We start from the raw sequence: 21447 nt of genomic DNA, 5'->3' as shown, positions 1-21447 counted from the left end.
AGGAAAGGAGTCTGAGCTTACCATCATCGAGCTTCCACCTACACTCACTTGAGTTATGCTATAAACAAATAAAACTAAAATAATAAACCATTCTTAAAAATAAAATAAAAAACGTTAAATATCTCTTAAATGAGGTAATCATTGGTAAAAAACTTAACCATGGTAAGTTTGAAACCTAGCCGATATTGATTAAGAAGAAAACAAACGTATTTGAATTAAAAATAATAACAATAATAAGTGATTATGTTTTTGAAGTTCTCAAAATTGGGGCGGAATCCTTGTACCAAGTGTGAAGACTTCCTTTACTCATCGAATAGCTTGAAGTCGAACCAGAGTTGGTTTGGTCGGATTCCATGGCGATGGCGACGGCGCTGGATTCCGATGAAATCGGAAACATATACTGAAACGGCTTAGGCGGCGGCATAATCTCAACGCTTCCTTCCAACATCTTCGCCACCGTACTCATCGGCGGCCGATCCTCCGGCGAATCCTGCACGCACCACAGAGCCACCGTACACATTCTCTCCACCGCCTTTTTCCTCTCTCCATCCTCTTCAACATCACAATCGCTGCCCGTCTCCGCTAATTCCCCCTTCTCAAACCGCTCCCACACCTGAATCGGAAACCAATCGATGCTCCCCGACGGACCGACGGTGGCGTTCTTCCTCCTTCCGACGATCTCAAACAGCACCATCCCGAAGCTGTAAACATCGCACTTGAAAGTCACCGGAAAATTGAACATTAAGAGCTCCGGCGCCGAGTAGCCGGGAGTGCCTCGATACTCTGTGAGGGAAACGTGCGTGTTGTCTCTGTTGCAGAGATTCGCAAGTCCGAAATCGCCGACTCTTGGCGAGAAATTCGCGTCCAATAGAATGTTCGCCGGTTTAATATCGTAGTGGATGATTCTTCTCTCGCATTCTTCGTGCAGGTAAGCGATTCCTCTAGCGGTTCCAATCGCAATTTCCTGCAATTTCTCCCACACGATTTCGTAATTTCTTTTGCCGTACAAGAATCTGTCGAGCGATCCGTTCTCCATGTACTCCAAAACCAGCGCGCTCACGAATTCGTCGTAACAGAATCCGTAAAGCCTGACCAGATTTCTATGGCGAGTTCTACCGATTGTTCTCATTTCCGCCATGAATTGCTCTTCGGCTTTTTTTTCGGAGTTTCTCTTCAGAATCTTCACTGCGATCTCTACGCCGTTCGGGAACTGGCCTTTGTAAACATCGCCGAAGCCGCCGGAACCGAGCCGCGTAGAATAGTTGCTTGTGAAGGCGCGGAGTTGCTGAGCGGTAAATCTGACCGGACTTTCGTCGGCGATTTCTAGGAGGAATATCTCCATCACATCCCGATTTTCCGCCGGCGCCGGTGCCGGATCCGGTGGAGGAGTGGACGTGTTTCTCCACTCTTTAACGACGTCCGGCACAACGTTCTTCGCAAATTTGTAAGAGAATATTCCAATCGCCACGAGAATGAGGAAGCCAACCACCGAGCAAACCACAGCTGCAAGGCAATAATTATTTTCGAAATTGTAAGGAGAATTTCAAGGCTGAAACCCTAAGAATTCAATAAAACTTGTACTCAATCTCCACTGTATGTCAGTTTCAGGACTTCATAAATGGCGGCAAGACAACGAGATCACAGGCGTACTTACAGAGAGCGATTATGACGGACGTTGGATTGCCGCCCTGCGCCGATGGAGTGGAGACTCTGAGAGAAATTCAAAAACAAATTCAACGATTGGCTGAAACATTCTTAATTTAGGTTCAACAAATTTAGATCGAGAAAATGGAAGTGATCAGAGATCGAGATGACTTACTGGCACAAGACGATTATTATTCCGATCAACCACGCCGCCGCCACTGAAGCCATGGAGAGAGACAGAGAGCATTGTGTGGAGAAGAAATAAAAAGAGAACACGGCTTCGATCTCAATTCTCCATGGGAGACGCGTGTCTGGAAGTGATTTGATGGAAGAGGAAGAAGAATTTGGCAGGCGTAGAAAATTCGAATATGGACCTTTTTCCGTTGAATATCCTAGAAGTTGCCGCCACAACTGCAACATTTGAATCATTTTTCCATCGCTTCGATCTCCATGGATTGTAGCTTTCGGAGCAAGTGAGATTGGGAAGTTTCGCTGCCGCTGAATATTAGAAACCATGACCTTAAGCGCTCTCATTTCACGTTATTATCTTTTTGCATGAGTTTATGGAAAGATCAAACTTCTACTTAATATTGAACTTTGTTCAACAATTAACCATTTTTTTCTCGACAAATTTAGGATTTTATGTCAGGAGGCACAAATACATATAAACATAGAAAAATATCAGGTATCCTTCAATTTGCACCTTATAATTGAATAATGTTTTAATTTTCATCTTGACCTTTAAAAAATTCACATGTGTCAAATGAATTAGGCATTATAATTGTTCTAAATTTGTAAGTCTTGACAAGATTCGATTACATGACATGAGGTAAGACCTGAGGGTAGGGGCACGAGGAGAAAGCCAATGTAGCACACACTATTTTCTTGCTGAGATATTACAAATCCAGAGATGGTATGTGTTCCAGTTCCTTGGCGAATCTGTCCTGTTCAAGAGTGTATCTCTCGAACCAATGAAATCAACAAATTTCACAAAAGGTTATTAATTCATTAAAATTAGTAGCGAATATGATCTTAAACCTCTTTTTGTTTGAGTTAATTAAAGATCAAACTTTGGATAGTTACCTTTAAGTGTGTTCAAAAAACCCGACAATCTGACGAACCCAACCCAGTTGGATTGAAATATTATCAACCCGACCGGTTCGGGTCGGTTCTCGGATTGGAAAAAGAAAATTATTGTTCAACCCAAACCGAACCGATTTTTGTTAATATATATATATATATATATATCTTTTTTTTAGGTCTGTGCACCGCCTCCTCAACAATCTCTCTCTCTTCCAACAATCGTCTCTTCTCCCTTTCTCAACCCTCATCCCTCCCTTTTCTTTTCCCCTTCCCTCTCTCTTTCTGGTTTCTCCCCCGTCCCCTCCCTCCCTCTTTCTCTCTCTCCGTCTTCAAAAATGGATTTATCAGTGAGACTTCTTTGAATGCGTGACAACTACTCTACTTCAACTCTTTCTCCCATCCACATTTTAACTTTAGATAAATCGCTGCCGGCGTCTGCATTGCATTTCAGATTGCAAGGTCTCCTCCTCAGATCTACCTCATCATCGTCGTCTTTATCCAAGATTTGCATCATTTGCGATATCTCTATTTTAGATCTACTTCACTGTTGGTGGTGTGAGATTCAGATATTTTCTCTGATTTCTCTCTTGTTCACACACTGTAACCTGAGCACTCAATCCGAACCGAACCGAAGTAATAAGGGTTGGGTTGAGTGATTCATTTGGTTTAGTCGGGTAAGCGCACCAGGTTCAAAAAACATCCCCAAACCGATCAAATCCAACCAGTCAAACCTTGAGTCCACCTCTTTGTTTCAGGAGAAAATAGAATAGTTAAATTTATTTTAATTAAATGTTTAAAACAATCTCCTCAGATATGACATTTTATTCTAATAAGCTACAAATGCAATTTTAAAAAAATTAGAGTAAAATACCTTGAAGTTCGAGATTAGTAGCTATTTGGTATTTCCAAATGAACAATTTTAGTCTCTAAAACTTGAAAGACTAAAATCGAAAAATAGAAAAATAGTTCTAAATGGGACCTCGATTGACACTAACCTCATTCCATCTCATTTAGCGACAAAGGTTGTTTTATATCTAGAACAAGGGAGAGGTTCCTCTCCCGTTATTCCCTCTTCGTGGTCGATGAAGGTTGCTGGAAGTTAGCAGTGGCAGCGCCGTTGATAGTCGACGAGGATTGAGATGGCGTCCGACGATGGTGGGTTTCATCGAAGGGAGGAAGATGAAGGTGAAAGGATGAGAGATGATTTGAGAAGAAAACAAGAGAGAGAAGTCTTATCATCAAATTAAATTATTTAATTAATATATTTTGCAGAATAATAAAGTCAGAAATTCAACCCCAAATCATCCTACCGGCCAAATTCTCTTAGAATTAGTCAATTAACAATCAAATAATATTGATATCGTGACGGTTTATAAGTATTTTTCAAACTTTAGGGATTACAAGTATCTCTAGACGGAATATACATTTTTCCTCCCGAAAAGTGGTGTTTTTTTTAAGCAAAACACAAGTGCTTTTGGAAAACAACATCATTACAGTCACCAAGAGAAGAAAAAAAGAAAAAACACAGACATAATAAAGTGCAAACACAAAGGATATTTTTCAATGTAACGACAACAATACCTTTAGAAAGATCTCTCTTTTCTTCTTTGGGGATATCATACAAGTCATCTGGGAATCAAATCAAGAGGTAGCCATTTGAATTTCATATTTTCTCATGACTGTAGTAGTCTTCTTGTACCATTGAGAATTGCTTTCTCTGCTTGCGGAAGAATCGGAACCAGTACTACTGTTGGTTTCTCCTGAACTTGTTGTACTCGTACCGAGCTTCCTTGGGAACGAATTCAAATACTGAAATGGCTTTGGTGGTGGCATTATCTCCACTCCTCCCTCCAACATCTTCACCACCGCACTCATCGGCGGTCGCCCATCGGGGGAGTCCTGGACGCACCAGAGAGCGACCTCGCACGCTTTGCTTGCCTTCTCCCTATCTTCCTCACCAATGCCACAAGCAACAATCAACTCAGCTAACTTACCATTTTCATATGCATCCCACACATGCTGTGGAAACCAATCAGGATTCCCAGAAATGGTCGTGCCAGCATTGCTCTTTCTTCCAATGATCTCAAACAACACCATGCCGAAGCTATACACGTCGCACTTGTGTGTTATCGGATAGTTGGTCATCAGAAACTCTGGTGCCATGTATCCAGGAGTGCCTCTATAGCCACTGAATGATATGTGGGTGATGTCCCGGTTGCAGAGCTTGGCAAGCCCAAAATCACCAACTTTGGGAAAGAAGTTGTTGTCTAGAAGAATGTTTGCAGGCTTTATGTCATAGTGAATGATTCTCTGATGGCATTCCTCGTGCAGGTAAGCGAGACCTCTAGCAGTCCCGATCGCTATATCGTGCAACTTTCCCCATTCAATTTCTTGCCTTTTGCCGAACAAGTACTTATCCAGTGATCCATTATCCATGTACTCAAAGACAAGTGCACTCATGAAATGGTCATAGCAAAATCCATAAAGCCTGACCAAATTTATATGATAAGTTCTGCAAATGGATCCTATCTCAGCCATGAATTGCTCTTCAGCCCTTTTGTCTGAGCTTTTCTTCAAAACCTTCACTGCAATGTTCACCCCATTTGGGAACTTTCCTTTGTAAACTTCGCCAAAACCTCCAGAACCAAGCCGTGTTGAGTAGTTGCTTGTGAAGGTATAGAGTTGCTGGGCAGTGAATCTGACTGGTTTTTCTTCGGCAATCTCCTGAAAAAATTTCTCCATTGTTGGTGCATCAACTTCCCAAGGAACTGCGGGAGCCATGTTAGGAAAAGGGACAGGTGGAGGAGGAGTATTTATGTTTCTCAACTCTCTTACAACGCCTGGTGTAGCTGCCTTGGCAAACTTATAAGCAGATATGCCAATCCCCGCAAGAACCAACAAGGAGATCACCGAGCCCACCACATCTGCAAACTAATAATCGGTTCAGCTGGTGAATCATATTGGATGCAAGCTAAACATATGTTAAAAGTGGCGGACAGTTTGGAAAAATTGGCATGGATCATACTTGGAATCGAATTGAGGTTGATCGAAATCAAGTATTTACCGATCGAAATTGAGTAGCATGATACTCCAGTTGATAAGAAATCTAAGCTTTAAGCGAATTCGTGGAGTGAGAAAACAAATTTTGGCTCATCATAGTAGAGTACTAAATTTTGTTCCTAATTCTGTATTGGACATTTTAGGTTAGTTCTCGAGCATATTCTAAAGTGTACAGTATGAACAAGCCTTTCAACCAAAAAAAAATCCCCCACCAATATACACACTGATTATGCATGTTGTTTTAAACCAGAATACGAATCTCAAATTAAATTGTTTCTTTCTGTTTGCTAACAAAATAAATACATAAGTATATAGAGACAGTACTATTTCTTTGATTTTCAGAACAAAAAAAACCTCTCGCCTTCCAAAGACAGAGCAGTAGCACCATGTAATTTCAACAAGATAAAAGATACTGTATGCTTACAGAGAGCAACTAAGGTATTGGCTGGATTTCCACCGCCGCCGAAGTCCGGCGCATCTGGAGGGGAGAATCTGAGAGAAACAGAAATTAATAACATAGAACCGAATTCGAGAACCGAAAAACTCAAATTACCAAAATAAAAATGTTAATAATATAGAACCGAAGTCGATAACCGAGATGTATTAGCCGCAATCCGGTGTAATAGAATCGCAGAAAGAGGCGCAGATACTTACTGGCACAACAGAGCTATTCCGATCATTCCTCCACGCCTTGTAATGCGCTTGAAACTTGCTAGGGCTTCGAGAGAGAGGATTTGACAGGCGAAGAGTGAAAATGGAGAAGATGATGGATTGAAGAACGAATCGATGAGTTCATGAGGAGTTTTCTTCTTAAACGATTGGGGAAGAATTGGAAGTAACCTTGAACATTCCAAGCTTGACTTCTTCGATTCATAAATCTCGAATTTGACATTTTCCAATTGTTGCGAGAGAGCGAGACGTGAGGGGGAAGGAACAGGGGAAGAAGGCGATGGCTTCTAAGCGTTCACAAGAACCGGCTGGCATAAAGAATAATATCGAGTTGAAATTTCATCTCTTATATGATATTTCATCCTTCAAAATATTTATGTTAAATTATTTCTCAAAAAAAAAAAATATATATCTATTTATGTTAAATTATATGTTTGGTCATTTAAACATCAGTCACACACGTGGACATTATATTTTCATACATCTATGAATTCGACATCGACATGGCAGTAAATCGATATGTCCATCGTATTTAAAAAAAAAATTAACAAAATATGAAAAATATCAACAAAATGTTACTAATGTATACATAATATTCAGATTGTACTAAAAAATTTATACATAATATTAATATTAATATTAATTATTTTTTACATATTTAGAAATAAAAAATGTTTATTTTACAACTTTTTTCTAATTTCTCTATTTTTTACAAAAATATCTATTGATATCGATATTTTTATGAAATTGAGACCTTGATATTTCTACTGACATCGACATTTAAAATCTTGTCTACGGTTAACTAAATTTTGCCAATATCAAAACGTGTATGAATTGTTTTATTTTTTATTTTATTTTGAGGACAACCACGTAGGAATGGAGGATCAAACTCACAACCTCTTGAAGATTATATCAATTAGCGCTCAGCTATACTTGCTTTGATTTTAACTAAAAAAAAGTTAATATTAGGATTTGGTACTTTAATATTTACGCTTACAATCTTACCATATATTCCTTAAATAATACAAACAACATGGTCGTTCAGGGCATTAGCAGTAGTGACTGCAACAATGACAAACTTCACTGAAGAAAAAGATAAATGGAGAGAGGAATGAAATGAATGAAAAAGAGAGATAAATCAAGTCGTCGTAAAGAAAGATTAAACTAATATATTTTACAAAATCGGCAAATACAATCATGAGCTAAAATACCATGTTGCTTTTTGATTGGTCAATTTATAGAAAAAAAAAACAGTTTTCTAATTCTAATATGCATTTCATTTGTATTTAACTTTTACGGTATGGAATTTACCTCTTCTAATTTTCGAGTTCATTTGCCACATAATTTATAAAGAAATTGACTAGTTAGCAAGTCATGTTTTATCATTCAATAGCTCAATCAATATTTTGTAAGGTCATTTACTTCATATACTATTTTAAACTATTTTTCAAATATTTTCTTATTAAAAATACATATTTTATAACTTACAAATAAACACCTACTCAAATTTGAGAGATTTAAAGTATATTTTACTTCTAAAAGGAATTTAGAAATTATTTTAAAAAAAAAGGTCAACGATAACACATTAAAAAATGAATTGTATTTTTGTCCATGGTTTTACGTAAAGGTCAATGGTCAACACAATAATAGGAGCGTAACATAGTAAAATGAAATATAAATTTGTAAAAGTCCATGAAGTACATGCAACCATTGGCAGCGTTGACGTGGCATGGGATTGCATGAAGTAAGGGGGAAAATCCAGTACTATAGTACCTCATTTTGCATGCTACATCAATTCCAGCTGTAGAAGATGAGATGAATTTTTTTGCCAAAACATCGGACATTTATTACCAATAAAAAGGTTGTGAATTCGATCCCCACCACCACATATTATAACTAAAAAAATATTTATAAATAGTGCGGACTCGTTAAATAAATATAATATATTATTTAATAATATGTCAATATGTGAATAGAATGAATAGCTCAAGTGGTTAAGGTACCTATCTCTGACCAAAAAGTCATGAGTTCAAGCCCCCACCCCACATTATGGATAACTTTCAAAACCTTAGTATTTGCATTTTTTAGGATCAGCCGCTTCTCATTACACATTACTCGACGATCCACGCAAGGTGCAGGAACTACAATTCGCCGATCTTCGGCCTGCTTTCTGAAAACAACTTCATTACAGTAATCAACAGAAGAAGAAAGAAAAAAGACCTAACAAACTGGAAACACAGAGGATATTTTTCAGTGTAACGACAACGATACCTTTAGAAAGATCTCTCTTTTCTTCTTTGGGGATATCATACAAGTCATCTGAGAATCAAATCAAGAGGTAGCCATTTGAATTTCATATTTTCTCATGACTGTAGTAGTTTTCTTATACCATTGAGAATTGCTTTCTCTGCTTGTCGAAGAATCCGAACCTGTACAACGGCTGCTTTCTCCCGAACTTGTACTCGTACTGATCTTCCTTGAAAACGGATTCAAATACTGAAATGGCTTTGGTGGTGTCATTATCTCCACTCCTCCCTCCAACATCTTCACCACCGCACTCATTGGTGGTCGCCCATCGGGGGAGTCTTGGACACACCAGAGAGCGACCTCGCATGCATTGCTCGCCTTCTCCCTATCTTCCTCTCCAATGCCACAAGCAACAATCAACTCAGCCAACTTACCATTTTCATATGCATCCCAAACATTCTGTGGAAACCAATCAGGATTCCCAGAAACAGTCGTGACAGCATTGCTCCTTCTTCCAATGATCTCAAACAACACCATGCCGAAGCTATACACGTCGCATTTGTGCGTTATCGGATAGTTAATCAGAAACTCTGGTGCCATGTATCCAGGAGTGCCTCTATAGCCACTGAATGATATGTGGGTGATGTCCCGGTTGCAGAGCTTGGCAAGCCCAAAATCACCAACTTTGGGAAAGAAGTTGTTGTCTAGAAGAATGTTTGCAGGCTTTATGTCATAGTGAATGATTCTCTGATGGCATTCCTCGTGCAGGTAAGCGAGACCTCTAGCGGTCCCGATCGCTATATCGTGCAACTTTCTCCATTCAATTTCTTGCCTTTTGCCAAACAAGTACTTATCCAGTGACCCATTATCCATGTACTCAAAGACAAGTGCACTCTTCAAATGGTCATACAAAATCCGTATAGCCTGACCAAATTTATATGATAAGTTCTGCAAATGGATCCTATCTCGGCCATGAATTGCTCTTCAGCCCTTTTGTCTGAGATTTTCTTCAAAACCTTCACTGCAATGTTCACCCCATTTGGAAACTTCCCTTTGTAAACTTCGCCAAAACCTCCAGAACCAAGCCGTGTTGAGTAGTTGCTTGTGAAGTTGTAGAGTTGCTGAGCAGTGAATCTGACTGGTTTTTCTTCGGCAATCTCCTGAAAGAATTTCTCCATCGTCGGTGCATCAACTTTCCAAGGAACTGCGGGATCCATGTTAGTGACAGGTGGGGGAGGTTTAGCTGCCATGGCAAAATCATAAACACATTTGCCAATCCCCGCAAGAACCAACAATGAGACCACCACCGAAACTGCAAATTAATAATCGGTTCAGCTGGTGAATCATATTGGATGAAAGCTAATATATGTTAAAATTGGCAGACAGTTTGGAAAAATTGGCATGGATCATACTTGGAATGGAATTGAGGTTGATCATAATTAAGTATTTAGTGGCTCAGAATGATTACTCAGTTGATAAGAAATCGAAGCTTCAAGTGAATTCATGGAGTGAGAAAATAAATGTTGGCTCATCATAGTAGAGTACTAAACTTTGCTCCTAATTCTGTATTGGACGTTTTAGGTTCTAGAGATGTACAAACCTTTTCAACCAAAAAAAATAAAAAATTCCCCTACCCATTTACACACCGATGCATGTATGTTGTTTTAAACCAGAACACGAATCTCAAATTAAATTGTTTCTTTCTGTTTGCTAACAAAATAAATACATCAATATAGAGAGAGAGTGCTGTTTCTTTGATTTTCAGAACATAAGAAACCTCTCGGCTTCAAAAGACAGAGCAGTAGCACCATGTAATTCAAGGGTAATTTGTTGTACTAACATTAGCTTCAACAAGAATAAAAGATACTGTCTGCTTACAGATAACAAGTATGAGATAGGCTGGATTTCCATCGTCGCCGGAATCCGGTGCCCCTTGAGGCGATAATCTGAGATAAACAGAAATTAACAACATAGAACCGAATTCGGGAACTGAGATGCATCATTTGCAGAACTGACATTATTAAAAAAAAAAATGCTAATAACCGAGATGTATTAGTCGCAATCCGGTGTAATAGAATCGCAGAAAGAGGCGCAGATACTTACTGGCACAACAGAGCTATTCCGATCATTCCTCCACGCCTTGTAATGCGCTTGAAACTTGCTAGGGCTTTGAGATAGAGAGGATTTGACAGGCGAAGAGTGAAAATGGAGAAGATGATGGATTGAAGAACGAATCGATGAGTTCATGAGGAGTGTTCTTCTTAAACGACTGGGGAAGAATCGGAAGTAACCTTGAACTTTCCAAGCTCGACTTCTTCGATTCACAAATCTCGAATTTGACATTTCTGTGATAGGGAGAGAGACGTGAAGGGGGAAGAAACAGGGGAGGAAAGCAATGGCTTCTACGTTCACAAGAACTGGCTGGCATAAGGAATAACATCGAGTTGAAATCTTATCTAATTTGATATTCCATCCTTTAAAATATTTTATGTTAAAATAAAAAGCTAGGCCCCTTTTTTTTGTTGGCCAGTGGCTCTTTTTTAACGTTTTGAGTTGAAGTACTTCATATCTATTATAAATGATTGTAAATTTTATTTTTTTTCAAATATGAAATCCTTTTAACCATCCTTAAATAATACATATAATATGCTCGTCCAAGGCAATAACCGATAACGACTTAGTGGAGGTGATAGCCTGATAGGTGGAAAGGGTCGTGGCAGTTGCAACAGTGACGAACTTTGACAAAAACAAGAGAGATGGATAGAGGAAGAAAATAAAGGAATAATAGAGATAAGTCAAGTCATCCTACATAAATATTATTAAATTAATATATTTGACAAATACAAACATAAACTAAACTATCACATTCTTTTTGATTAGTAAATTAATTAGAAAAACGAGCCTATTGTTGTTATTATTGTTGTTATTATTATTATTATTTTGATTAAAGAGGAAAAATTAGCCTGTAAACTATTTAGATCAATCTTCTAAATCTTATGAACAAACGCGTATTTTGTTTTTATTCAATTTTCACTATATACCTCTTCTAATTTTCTAGTTCATGTGCTACACACTTTACAAAGAATTTGACAAGTTAGTAAGCCACGTTTTATTATTTAATAGCTCAATCAATCAACATTATGTAAGATCAATTTACTTCATCGACCATTTAAAACTATTTTTCAAATTTTAAAGACCAAAAATATCTTGATTATGTAAGATCAATTTACTTCTTCGATCATTTAAAACTATTTTTAAAATTTTAAAGATCCAAAATATCTTTTTTAAAACTTATCCGCTCAAATTTTGAAAGACTAAAAGTATATTTTATTTCAAAAAGGAATTTAGAAACTTTATTTTTCCAGAAAAGTTAACAGTAACACATTAAAAAGTTAATGTGTTTTTGTCCGAGGTTGAGAGTCAAGGTAATGACTCACTGGTCAACACAATAATTGAGGAGGGCAAAATAGTAAAATGGAATATAAATTTATAAAAGTCCATGAAGTACATGCAACTATTGGAGAGTTAACGTGTCATGGCATGAATCTGTAAGAGGTAGGGTCGTTTTATTTTTTTTATTTTGAAAATAAGTTTCAAAAGTAGCATTTAGAAAAAAAAAAAAAAAAACTTTTATTTTACCATTTGAAAAATATGAATTTTTATTAATGTGGGCCCCGAATGAATTTAAAATAATTATAAAGATTAGTTGGGTAGTCCCGCTCAGAAAACCTTGAACTTTGACTTTTGCTATTATAATAACATGCAAAGATAGTATTGGCAATCTCAATGATCAATACCGGTAAGTTAAACTCATATTGGTCTGGGACCATGTTATTTAGAAAACAAGGATCGTCCAAGAACATAAGGACTCATTTGGTAACGTTCCTGTTTATTGTTCTCGTTTCTTCATTTTTAATGAAGAAAAATGAATTACATGACTCCAACATCCATTAATCCAAGTATGATAAAACAATTTTTTTAGTTATATTTTGAAACAAAGTAGAAACGAGAACAAGAAAGAAAAAACTTGTTTTGATTGTTTCTAAAAATTTTTATAAAATGTTCCAAAATAAAGAGAAACAATAAACAAAGTTAACGGCAGAATGCTTAGATTTCTTAAACAAATTGGAAACAAGAAACAAGAAATGGGAACATTAGCAAAGTAGACCATACATTTTATAATTTCTCTTACATATACATCCAACGTCATAAAATCATAAAATTATCGACTATTGTCCGATAATGGCCCACAAATGAGATATGTCATTCCTCGAATATATCCCAGCTCCAAACACTCCCAACATGGCAGAGTTTAAGAACACCTAATCATCTCATCTACTTATCCCGTCTTAAATAAGACATAAATCACATCCATCCCTTATTAAGATTTATTTAAGTTCGACTTTCGCATCTATCTCATAAAATGTCCCATGATAAGACATTTCATCGAGTTTTCCAACAACCATACTTCACCTATAATCTTTGAAGTAATTATAAACACCAAATTTCTCTAAAAGTTCATCGTAAAAAGTTAAAAATAGACCATCTATTGAATAGCTAAGAGCATAATGTAAGTTCTCATAGACGAGTACCTGTTTTTCGAGTTGTAGGTTACACTGTCCTCTTCTCTGTCTGCAATAGAATATGCTAAAACAATGTCACTATAGCAAAGAGAATCAATTTCCTTCTACTGATAATGCAAAAGAAACAAAATGGATTACCTTTTCCCATGGATAAAAAGGAGAGCGAATACGAAGATTTCAAACTTCTAACTCACTTCCGAGTCGAGAACTAGCTATATGCAATTCATACTTCTAGATTGGAAGTAGCCTTCTTGTACCAATAAGAACCGCTTTCTTCGTTGCACGTCGAATAATCTGAACTGGTTCTAGCTTGTTGCAGATTCAACTTACTGTTCCCTCTTGTAGTTAGAAGATTCAAGTAGAGAAATGGCTTTGGTGGCGGCATTATCTCTACTCCTCCCTCTAGCATCTTCACCACTGCACTCATCGGCGGCCGCTCGTCGGGGGAATCTTGAACGCACCACAGAGCCACCTTGCACATTCTGCTCGCCCTCTCTTTATCTTTCTCTTCAATTCCACAACTTCGAGTCATTTCTTCCAATTTTAACTTTCTGTATTCCTCCCACACGTGTTGTGGAAACCAATCAGGGTTCCCAGAAGGAGTAACACCAGCATTCCTTTTTCTTCCAATGATCTCAAACAATACCATTCCGAAGCTGTAAACATCACACTTGTGCGTAATTGGAAAATTACTTAATAAGAACTCTGGGGCGGAGTATCCGGGGGTGCCTCGATAGCCAGTGAGAGACATATGGGTGCTATCCCTGTTGCAAAGCTTGGCAAGTCCAAAATCACCAACTTTGGGAGAGAAATTTGCATCCAGTAGAATGTTAGCAGGCTTTATGTCATAATGAATGATTCTCTGTTGGCATTCCTCATGTAAGTAAGCAAGGCCTTTAGCAGTCCCAATGGCTACATCATGTAACTTTCCCCATTCAATTTCTTGTTTTTTGCCAAACAAGTACTTATCCAGAGATCCATTTTCCATGTACTCAAATACCAGTGCACCCATATATTGATCATAACAAAAACCATAAAGCCTAACCAAGTTTATATGGTAAGTTCTGCCAATTGTTCCTACCTCAGCCATAAATTGCTCCTCCGCCTGCCTGTCCGAGTCCCTCTTCAAAATCTTCACAGCAATCTTCATCCCATTTGGGAACTGTCCTTTGTAGACCATGCCGAATCCTCCAGACCCAAGTGGTGCTGAATAATTGCTTGTGAAACTATATAGTTGTTGAGCAGTGAACCTTACTGGCCTTTCTTCTGCTATTTCTCGGAGGAACTTTTCCATTGTTGGTGCATCAATTTCCCAAATCTGAACTGTATTTTGGGCAGGTGAATGTGCCACATTTGGTGCAGGTGAAGTAACTACACTTTGCAACTCTCTTACAATACCTTGCCTAACTCTCCTAGCAAAGCAGCAAGAGATTGCACCAATGACAGAAAAAATCACCAAGCTTAAAACTACATCTGCAAGCCAATGTTTTTGTAAGGTTGTGAGATAAATAAAAGTCTACTTTGTGTCAGGTACGATTTTTCATATTTCTCACAAAAACAATGATAAGATACTCACAGATAACAGTTGAATTAGTATTGCTCCCGCTACTGTTATCTGGTAGAGAAAGGCCTGATGACATTCTGAGGGAGGCAAGTTGATATTTTAAGAAAGAGTAAATGACACAATAACTTTTGACAACAAAATTAACCACAAAACAGAATTGTATAACAAATTATGGACATGTACAATTCATTTGGTTCATGTCTGTTTCAAATTGCTATTGAGACTGATATTCTATCTCTTCCAAACGCAAGATCGACAATCAGAAATAATAAATACAGAGGAAAAGTGTATGGTACCTGCAAGTTTTGAATACAGCTAATTGAAATGCAAAACATCAATCTATGATTTTTATCTATCTCGACAGATATTGATATTTTTTCTCTATTTATCTGTTGTAAAATCGTTAGAGTTTCTATGTATTCTCCTGCAACATATTGCAATAACCACTTCAGTCTCTGTAATCCACTTAAAGCCACTATCCCAATTTCTGCCACAGCTCAAGAGAGAAAAGGAAAGAATTTTGTTACTTTCAAAGAAAAAGAACTACAACAGTGTTGATATGAACCGGGAATTGGAAGGGAAAATTATGATAACAAGGAGCCATATTTTATTACTATTCAAAAAGAAATGGAAATTAAATTTTATACTTTCAGGAGGGTTAGATCTCCCTCACTAATTCTGCTGAAATCTGACGGTCCTCTTCAACATATTCTTCTGATGGGAACTGGAAATTGAAGGAGAAAAATAAAATAAAGATGTTACTCCTACAAGAAAAACAACTACAATCTTCCAAGCTATTTGAGAGGCCTTGTGCTCTTCCAGAACTACTCTCCAAAATTTGCCTAAATTTCCTAACTCCCGTCCTCGCTCATCTTACAACCACCCGACTCCGCTAACCAACTCACTAATTATTACTAATACAGTCCTTTTGAGTACAACAAATGGGGTGGGGGAATTCGATCTCACCATCTCTTGGTCGGAGACGAGTGTTAATTACCACTGAGTTAAGCTCATGTTGGCTTATTACTAATACCGTCCTAATAAAAATTCTAACACCTCCCCCCTACTGTCCTCCTAGCTACTCAACAACTTCATTAACTCACTCTCCCCGCCTACTTAAAGATCAGTATTGGTATTCCACTCGCAACTTGAATGGTCGATCCATGGAACACAATATAGCAAGCAACAACTAAATTGATCGAAACGTATGAAGAACAGAACCATTACAGTAAAAGCAAACTAATCCAGTCATATTGCTCAAATATGTTCGTTTCATCGCTGTTTCCGATAGATACAGAGATAGAGAGCGAGAGAGAGTTACACTTACTTGGTAGGAAAATCAGATGATTGTTAAATCTGGTTCATGTACAGTACCTTTTCTCCTTTGACCTTTCGCCTCTCCATTTCCTGCTATTCAAGAAATCTTTTCTCAAATGCATAAATAGAATAGGGATGAAATTCCGAAGAAGATCCATTCCACGGCTCTTTCTTATCCCGTCACTGTTGCTACTTGCAAAGTCAATTCCTGCATAAATCGACATTTTCCATAGATCATAATTACATCTCACTTAATCCAAGACAACGACAGATAAAATTGAAGGATCGATACTGATAATAAAAGCTTCAATTTCAAAGCTGACCCGATCGAGTCAATCTACGCTGTTTGTGGCATAGAACTATTCTCCCTTTCCCCGAGCTTCTCCCGCTGGCAAATTTCATCTTCGTGGGGCCGCTGATGAGACTGAGAGTACCCGCCGTGGCTTTTCTTGACACCAACCTTTGAAGGCAGAACTTGCAAATCTATACTCAAAACTAAAAAATATTTTTGAACACTGTGCCGTTTACTAAATTTACAAATTATGTCATTAATATATTATTACAAATATTAAATTAGTTATTAATTATCAATACTATAAATGCATGGAATATAAAAGGTTAGAATGCAAAAAGTTTTCCAACAACATAAAATTAATTTTTTCTTTAATTAAAATTCATACTAGAATTTCAAAAGTTGTAGAATTTGAAAAGTTTTATCCTCTTTCTTAGTTCCTTGAAACATCTCTCAAAGATGATTCAATCTTGAAAACATCTCGAGATATTTGTGACATATTCATCCAATTGCAAGAGAGGCATATGTTAAATCTACATATCTCGAATACTAGGTTTGTAACATTACCCTTCCACAATTTTACAAAGTTGAATAATAGTATCTGTTAAGCAATCTTCAAGAATGAACATATTTACTCTAAAAAATGAGTGTATAGTAAGTACTTGGATTTTTTTTGTTACTATTGTTATTTTTCTAATTAGTGTGTTTTTTATTTGGAATGTTTCTTTTTTTAGCAATTTTATTTAGTTTAGGATTTGGACTTTTTTTTGTTACTAATGTTTTTTATTGTTTAGTGTATTTTTTTTATTTGAAATGTTTTTTTTAGCAATTTTATTTAGAATATTTGTTTAAAATATAGATAATTACAAGCTCATGTTCTTATTGTTGAAAAAAAAACAATCATATAAGTTAGTATATAAAAAATAATTAATTAATAAATTAATTATAAACAATAATTTGTATAGAATCGTAAAAGGTGGAATATAAAACTTTTGGTCATCTTATTTTTTAATAATATAATTTGAAGAATTTTTTTTTAATAATTTTAATTATAATATAAAATTAAATCAATAAATTAATTTAGTTTTAGTTAAAAAATTCAACATATACAACAAAATGTCAGCCCTAAACAAATATTTAATAAACAAACAAAATATTAAAAAAATAAAATAAAGGATCCATACTAGGTTGAAATAATTAAAAATAAAAATATTAAAATACCTATTTACTTTTTTATTAATATATAATTTTTTCCTTTACTTTTAATTTATTTATTTACAAAATATATCATTAACAATTAAATATAAATAGTATATTTTAAAAATAATTATAAATAGTACATTTTATTATTAGTAATTAACTGTCAATAATAATAAATATATATAAAAATTAATCTTAATTATTTTTTAAAATAATTATACTTAAAATATTTTACGTGAAATTATATAAAATTTAAGTTACCTTATAATTAAAAAAAATTTATACGTGCATTGCACGTGGCAATACACTAGTAACTTTAAAAGCCTCGTTGGGTACTATTGTCGATTCTCGTTCTTTATTTTATTAAAAAATTTAGGTTAAAAATTATTTTTTTCTTTTAACTCGTCTGGTAACGATTTAGTCCTGTTTTTAAATCAGTAATAAGTTAATCTTTGAACTCTAGGAGTAACAATTTAATCTTTTTTTATATACACAATTTAATTATATTTAAAGTTTGTAACAATCTAATTTCTAGCATGATTTTTTTTTTAAGTTTCTTATATATTAGATCGATAAATCGATAAAATATCGAATGTGTTTATAAATTACAGACAATAAATTGTTATACGACAAAAATTGACATTAAATTTTGATAACATTTTTCACGATATAGACTAAATTATTATAAATTTTAAACTATAAGAATTAAATTATTATATACAAAAGTTCAAAAACAAAATTGTTACAAATTTAAAAGTACATGAACTAAATCGTTATATACTAAATCGTTATATACTAAAGTTCACTAAATTCTTACTAACAATAATAAGTATGGGACAATTTATATCCGTTGATTCTCATTAATAAACAATTTTTAAATTGTATAGAAGTTTTGAAAATAGCAAAAACATTTTTTTTTTCATTTCTATTTTGTTTCAATATAAAAAAATATGTTTTTATCATACTTGGTGTTAGAAGTCATGCAATTTTACTTTTTTTTATTAAAAAATAAGAAATAGAAACAAAAACGATAACATTACCAATGAGGCCATAAATTATTAATTAAATTAAAATAACATCTCTTCTAAACAAAATTGCGTATTGTAAAATAAAAACTATTTTATTTTACTAAAAGACAAAATATGTATTGTAAAATTTTAACTATATCATGATTTATATTAAAAATAAATAGAGGTGCAGTTTGAATAGAAAAAAATTAGTAATATTAATAGCTTGATAAATATTAACCAAAAACTGGTTGAAATTTGATGTTTTCCGAATTAATGGAGGTTGGTGGGTTATTTTGGGAACCGATTTACTTCTATTTTGACTCTGCTACTTTTTTTATATATATATATAAATATTTTATCTATATTATGTGAAATTAAATTTTGGTGTCTTGATCTTTTATTTTCGTGTCTAATAGTCTATGGTTTTTTTTTAAATGGGTGCAAGCTTACACCACAATACTTGAGAATTTATTCTGAACAATAGTGCACACTATATAATAGTAATAATAAATTCTTAGACATAGAAAAATAGGAAGAAAAAACTGCTTTTTGTAATTTTTAAAATTTAGCCTATTTTTTAAAAAAGTTTCTCAAATTTACCGTTTCTATGGACCAGAAGAAAAAATAAAAGGAAAAGAAAGGTTACTAAATGGATCTAAAAACACCTATCTTTGACCAAGAGATATTGAATTCAAATTCTCACCTCATATATTGTCTTAAGTTGATAATTTCAACTGACGAATGTCGTACTATAAATAATAATAATAAGAATAACTAGTTTTTTTTAACTTTCACATAAGAATTACACTAATCCCTAATATAGATGGTCATCGTGAAATTTGAACTCATTCTTCATAATTAACTCTGGTCCCTTTGGACCAATGAACATCTTACGATGGTTTACCTTGGCATATTATTTAACAACACGAAAAGATCATTTCCATTTGTTAAAACGTAATAGAGATACCTTATGGATTAAAAAGGAGAGTGAACGGGAAGATTTTAAGACACAATCTTCCAACTCCTAAACTCACTTTCTAAATCAAGAACTAGCTATTTGTATTTCGTATTTCCTCATGACTGGAGTAGCCTTCTTGTACCAGTAAGAACTGTTTTCTTCATTCAACGTCGTCGGATAATCTGAACTAGTACTAGTTTGTTGTCGATTCTGCGCACGGTTCTCCCTCGAAGTTGGATCCAGGAAGCGAAATGGCTTTGGTGGTGGCATTATTTCTACTCCTCCCTCTAGCATCTTCACCACTGCACTCATCGGTGGTCGCTCGTCGGGCGAATCTTGAACGCACCACAAAGCCACCTTGCACATTTTGCTCGCTCTCTCTTCATCCTTCTCCTTGATGCCATACTTTCGAGTCATTTCTTCTAATTCACCCTTTTAATATCTCTCCCACACATGCTGTGGAAACCAATCCGGGTTCCCAGAATTAGTAACACCAGCAGTCCTTTTTCTTCCAACAATCTCAAACAGTACCATTTCGAAGCTGTAAACATGGCACTTGTGTGTTATTGGATAGTTGTTCAATAGAAACTCCGGTGCGGAGTATCCGGGAGTGCCTCGATAGCCCGTGAGAGATACATGGGTGCTATCCCTGTTGCAAAGCTTGGCAAGTCCAAAATCACCAACTTTGGGAGAGAAATTTGCATCCAACAAAATGTTAGCAGGCTTCATGTCATAATGAATGATTCTCTGTTGACATTCCTCATGTAAGTAAGCAAGGCCTTTAGCAGTCCCAATGGCTACATCATGTAACTTTCCCCATTCAATTTCTTGTTTTTTGCCAAACAAATACTTATCCAGAGATCCATTTTCCATGTACTCAAATACCAGTGCACCCAATGGCTACTTCCAGAGTCAATTCCAGGATGAATTTAAAATTCGGCCTTCTCACTGACATTTCCACACCAGATTCAATCCAAGACATCGACAGATAATATTAACGATCAACAAAAAAGAAAATACCTAATAATGAATCTACTGATAATTGAAACCTCGAATTCGAAGTTGCCCGACCTCGAGAGTACAAGAATAATCGGTCTCCTCCTACTGTGTGTATCATCGGATTCCTCCCTCTCCCACGACCATGAGCAGATGGTAATTTCTCCTCCATGGGCCGCTGAGAGGACCCGCCATTGATGGCTATCTTCGACCAGGCCATGCAGAAATTGCAATTCGATAAATTCCACGCGGTTTCTAAATAAATAGCCACCCCTAATTCAACGTTACATTTGTTTTCGTTAAAAGGTCAATTTTGACCCCCTCGTCTATACCCATCCTATAAAAAGGGAGAATCTTAAAAATAAAAAATAAAAAATAAAAAAAATAAGCATACCATTTTTTATTCTTAATAACTTTGATTATGAAAAATTATATTTATTTATTTCTAACAATATTCTAAATTAATGGAATTCTAAAAATTTTGGAAGTTTTTGGACTTATATATCTCATCTAATTTTCAACTTATATATCTCATCTACATATATATATATACCAGTTTCTCATTACTCAATGTTGCAACAATTTAGTTCTCTCCCTTAATCTGTCTAACACATAATCGACTTATAGGAGTTGCAAGATAATATTGTTCAAGTAGAGGTCATTGAATCATATAATGCAATTTGATCTCAAACATCAATCAACACAACCAACACGAGCATTCCCGACAAGAATAACTGCAACTCGACACACTTGTCGGATGCTTAAACCTATAAATAGGGATCTCACTTCATAGTGAGACATCTCATTCTGTGTCGATCTTAATA

The 21447-nt window shown here is 35.5% G+C and overlaps 3 protein-coding genes and 2 pseudogenes across 7 annotated transcripts; all 5 read right to left on the bottom strand.

The window, feature by feature from the left end:
- Positions 1-119: 119 nt before the first annotated feature.
- LOC111008185 (rust resistance kinase Lr10) lies at positions 120-2842 on the bottom strand. 2 transcript variants are annotated; one of them, XM_022280811.2, is made up of 4 exons: positions 2481-2842; positions 1820-2142; positions 1655-1710; positions 120-1503 (listed from the first exon to the last, which is right to left on the bottom strand). In XM_022280811.2, exons 2-4 carry the CDS (start codon positions 2071-2073, stop codon positions 242-244), a joined length of 1572 nt encoding a protein of 523 aa, XP_022136503.1. In that variant the 5' UTR covers positions 2074-2142; positions 2481-2842; the 3' UTR covers positions 120-241. The 2 variants fall into 2 exon arrangements, with proteins under 2 accessions (XP_022136503.1, XP_022136485.1); XM_022280793.2 differs by having other exon boundaries at positions 1820-2842.
- Positions 2843-4056: 1214 nt separating this feature from the next.
- LOC111008202 (rust resistance kinase Lr10) lies at positions 4057-6777 on the bottom strand. Of its 3 annotated transcripts, none has more exons than XM_022280834.2 (3): positions 6442-6777; positions 6212-6279; positions 4057-5658 (listed from the first exon to the last, which is right to left on the bottom strand). In XM_022280834.2, exon 3 carries the CDS (start codon positions 5506-5508, stop codon positions 4369-4371), a length of 1140 nt encoding a protein of 379 aa, XP_022136526.2. In that variant the 5' UTR covers positions 5509-5658; positions 6212-6279; positions 6442-6777; the 3' UTR covers positions 4057-4368. The 3 variants fall into 3 exon arrangements, with proteins under 3 accessions (XP_022136526.2, XP_022136517.2, XP_087975664.1); XM_022280825.2 differs by having other exon boundaries at positions 4057-5651; XM_088119538.1 differs by lacking the exon at positions 6442-6777 and adding an exon at positions 5792-5912 and having other exon boundaries at positions 4057-5651; positions 6212-6231.
- Positions 6778-8384: 1607 nt separating this feature from the next.
- Positions 8385-11160, bottom strand: LOC111011025 (rust resistance kinase Lr10-like; annotated as a pseudogene). Its single transcript, XR_015788836.1, has 3 exons — positions 10807-11160; positions 10582-10649; positions 8385-10015 (listed from the first exon to the last, which is right to left on the bottom strand). The product of XR_015788836.1 is annotated as a rust resistance kinase Lr10-like (transcript).
- A 1697-nt stretch (positions 11161-12857) lies between these two features.
- LOC111007065 (rust resistance kinase Lr10) lies at positions 12858-16638 on the bottom strand. The gene is given in 6 exon segments (XM_022279242.2): positions 12858-13335; positions 13425-13518; positions 13520-14759; positions 14863-14927; positions 16225-16375; positions 16491-16638. Coding segments are annotated over 5 exon segments (1590 nt in total). The 5' UTR covers positions 16570-16638; the 3' UTR covers positions 12858-13335; positions 13425-13463.
- A 2908-nt stretch (positions 16639-19546) lies between these two features.
- LOC111007961 (PR5-like receptor kinase) lies at positions 19547-20843 on the bottom strand (annotated as a pseudogene).
- Positions 20844-21447: the final 604 nt, after the last annotated feature.

This window comes from Momordica charantia (assembly GCF_013281855.1).
Source record: "Momordica charantia cultivar OHB3-1 chromosome 11 unlocalized genomic scaffold, Mcharantia_2.0 BLBB01000011.1, whole genome shotgun sequence".
NCBI classification, from domain to species: Eukaryota; Viridiplantae; Streptophyta; class Magnoliopsida; order Cucurbitales; family Cucurbitaceae; genus Momordica; species Momordica charantia.
Note: the sequence above shows the minus strand (reverse complement) of the source record. Positions and strands in the feature narration are given on the sequence as shown.

Excerpts from the sequence above, each read along its gene's own strand:
- LOC111008202 (XM_022280825.2), bottom strand. The coding sequence starts at position 6,467 with ATGATCGGAATAGCTCTGTTGTGCCA. Across the intron at positions 6,280-6,441 it reads GGAATAGCTCTGTTGTGCCA|ATTCTCCCCTCCAGATGCGC; the intron begins GTAAGTATCTGC and ends TGTTTCTCTCAG. Across the intron at positions 5,652-6,211 it reads CAATACCTTAGTTGCTCTCT|ATGTGGTGGGCTCGGTGATC; the intron begins GTAAGCATACAG and ends ATTAGTTTGCAG.
- LOC111008185 (XM_022280793.2), bottom strand. The coding sequence starts at position 2,178 with ATGAGAGCGCTTAAGGTCATGGTTTCTAATATTCAGCGGCAGCGAAAC. Across the intron at positions 1,711-1,819 it reads ATAATAATCGTCTTGTGCCA|AGTCTCCACTCCATCGGCGC; the intron begins GTAAGTCATCTC and ends AATTTCTCTCAG. Across the intron at positions 1,504-1,654 it reads GTCCGTCATAATCGCTCTCT|CTGTGGTTTGCTCGGTGGTT; the intron begins GTAAGTACGCCT and ends ATTGCCTTGCAG.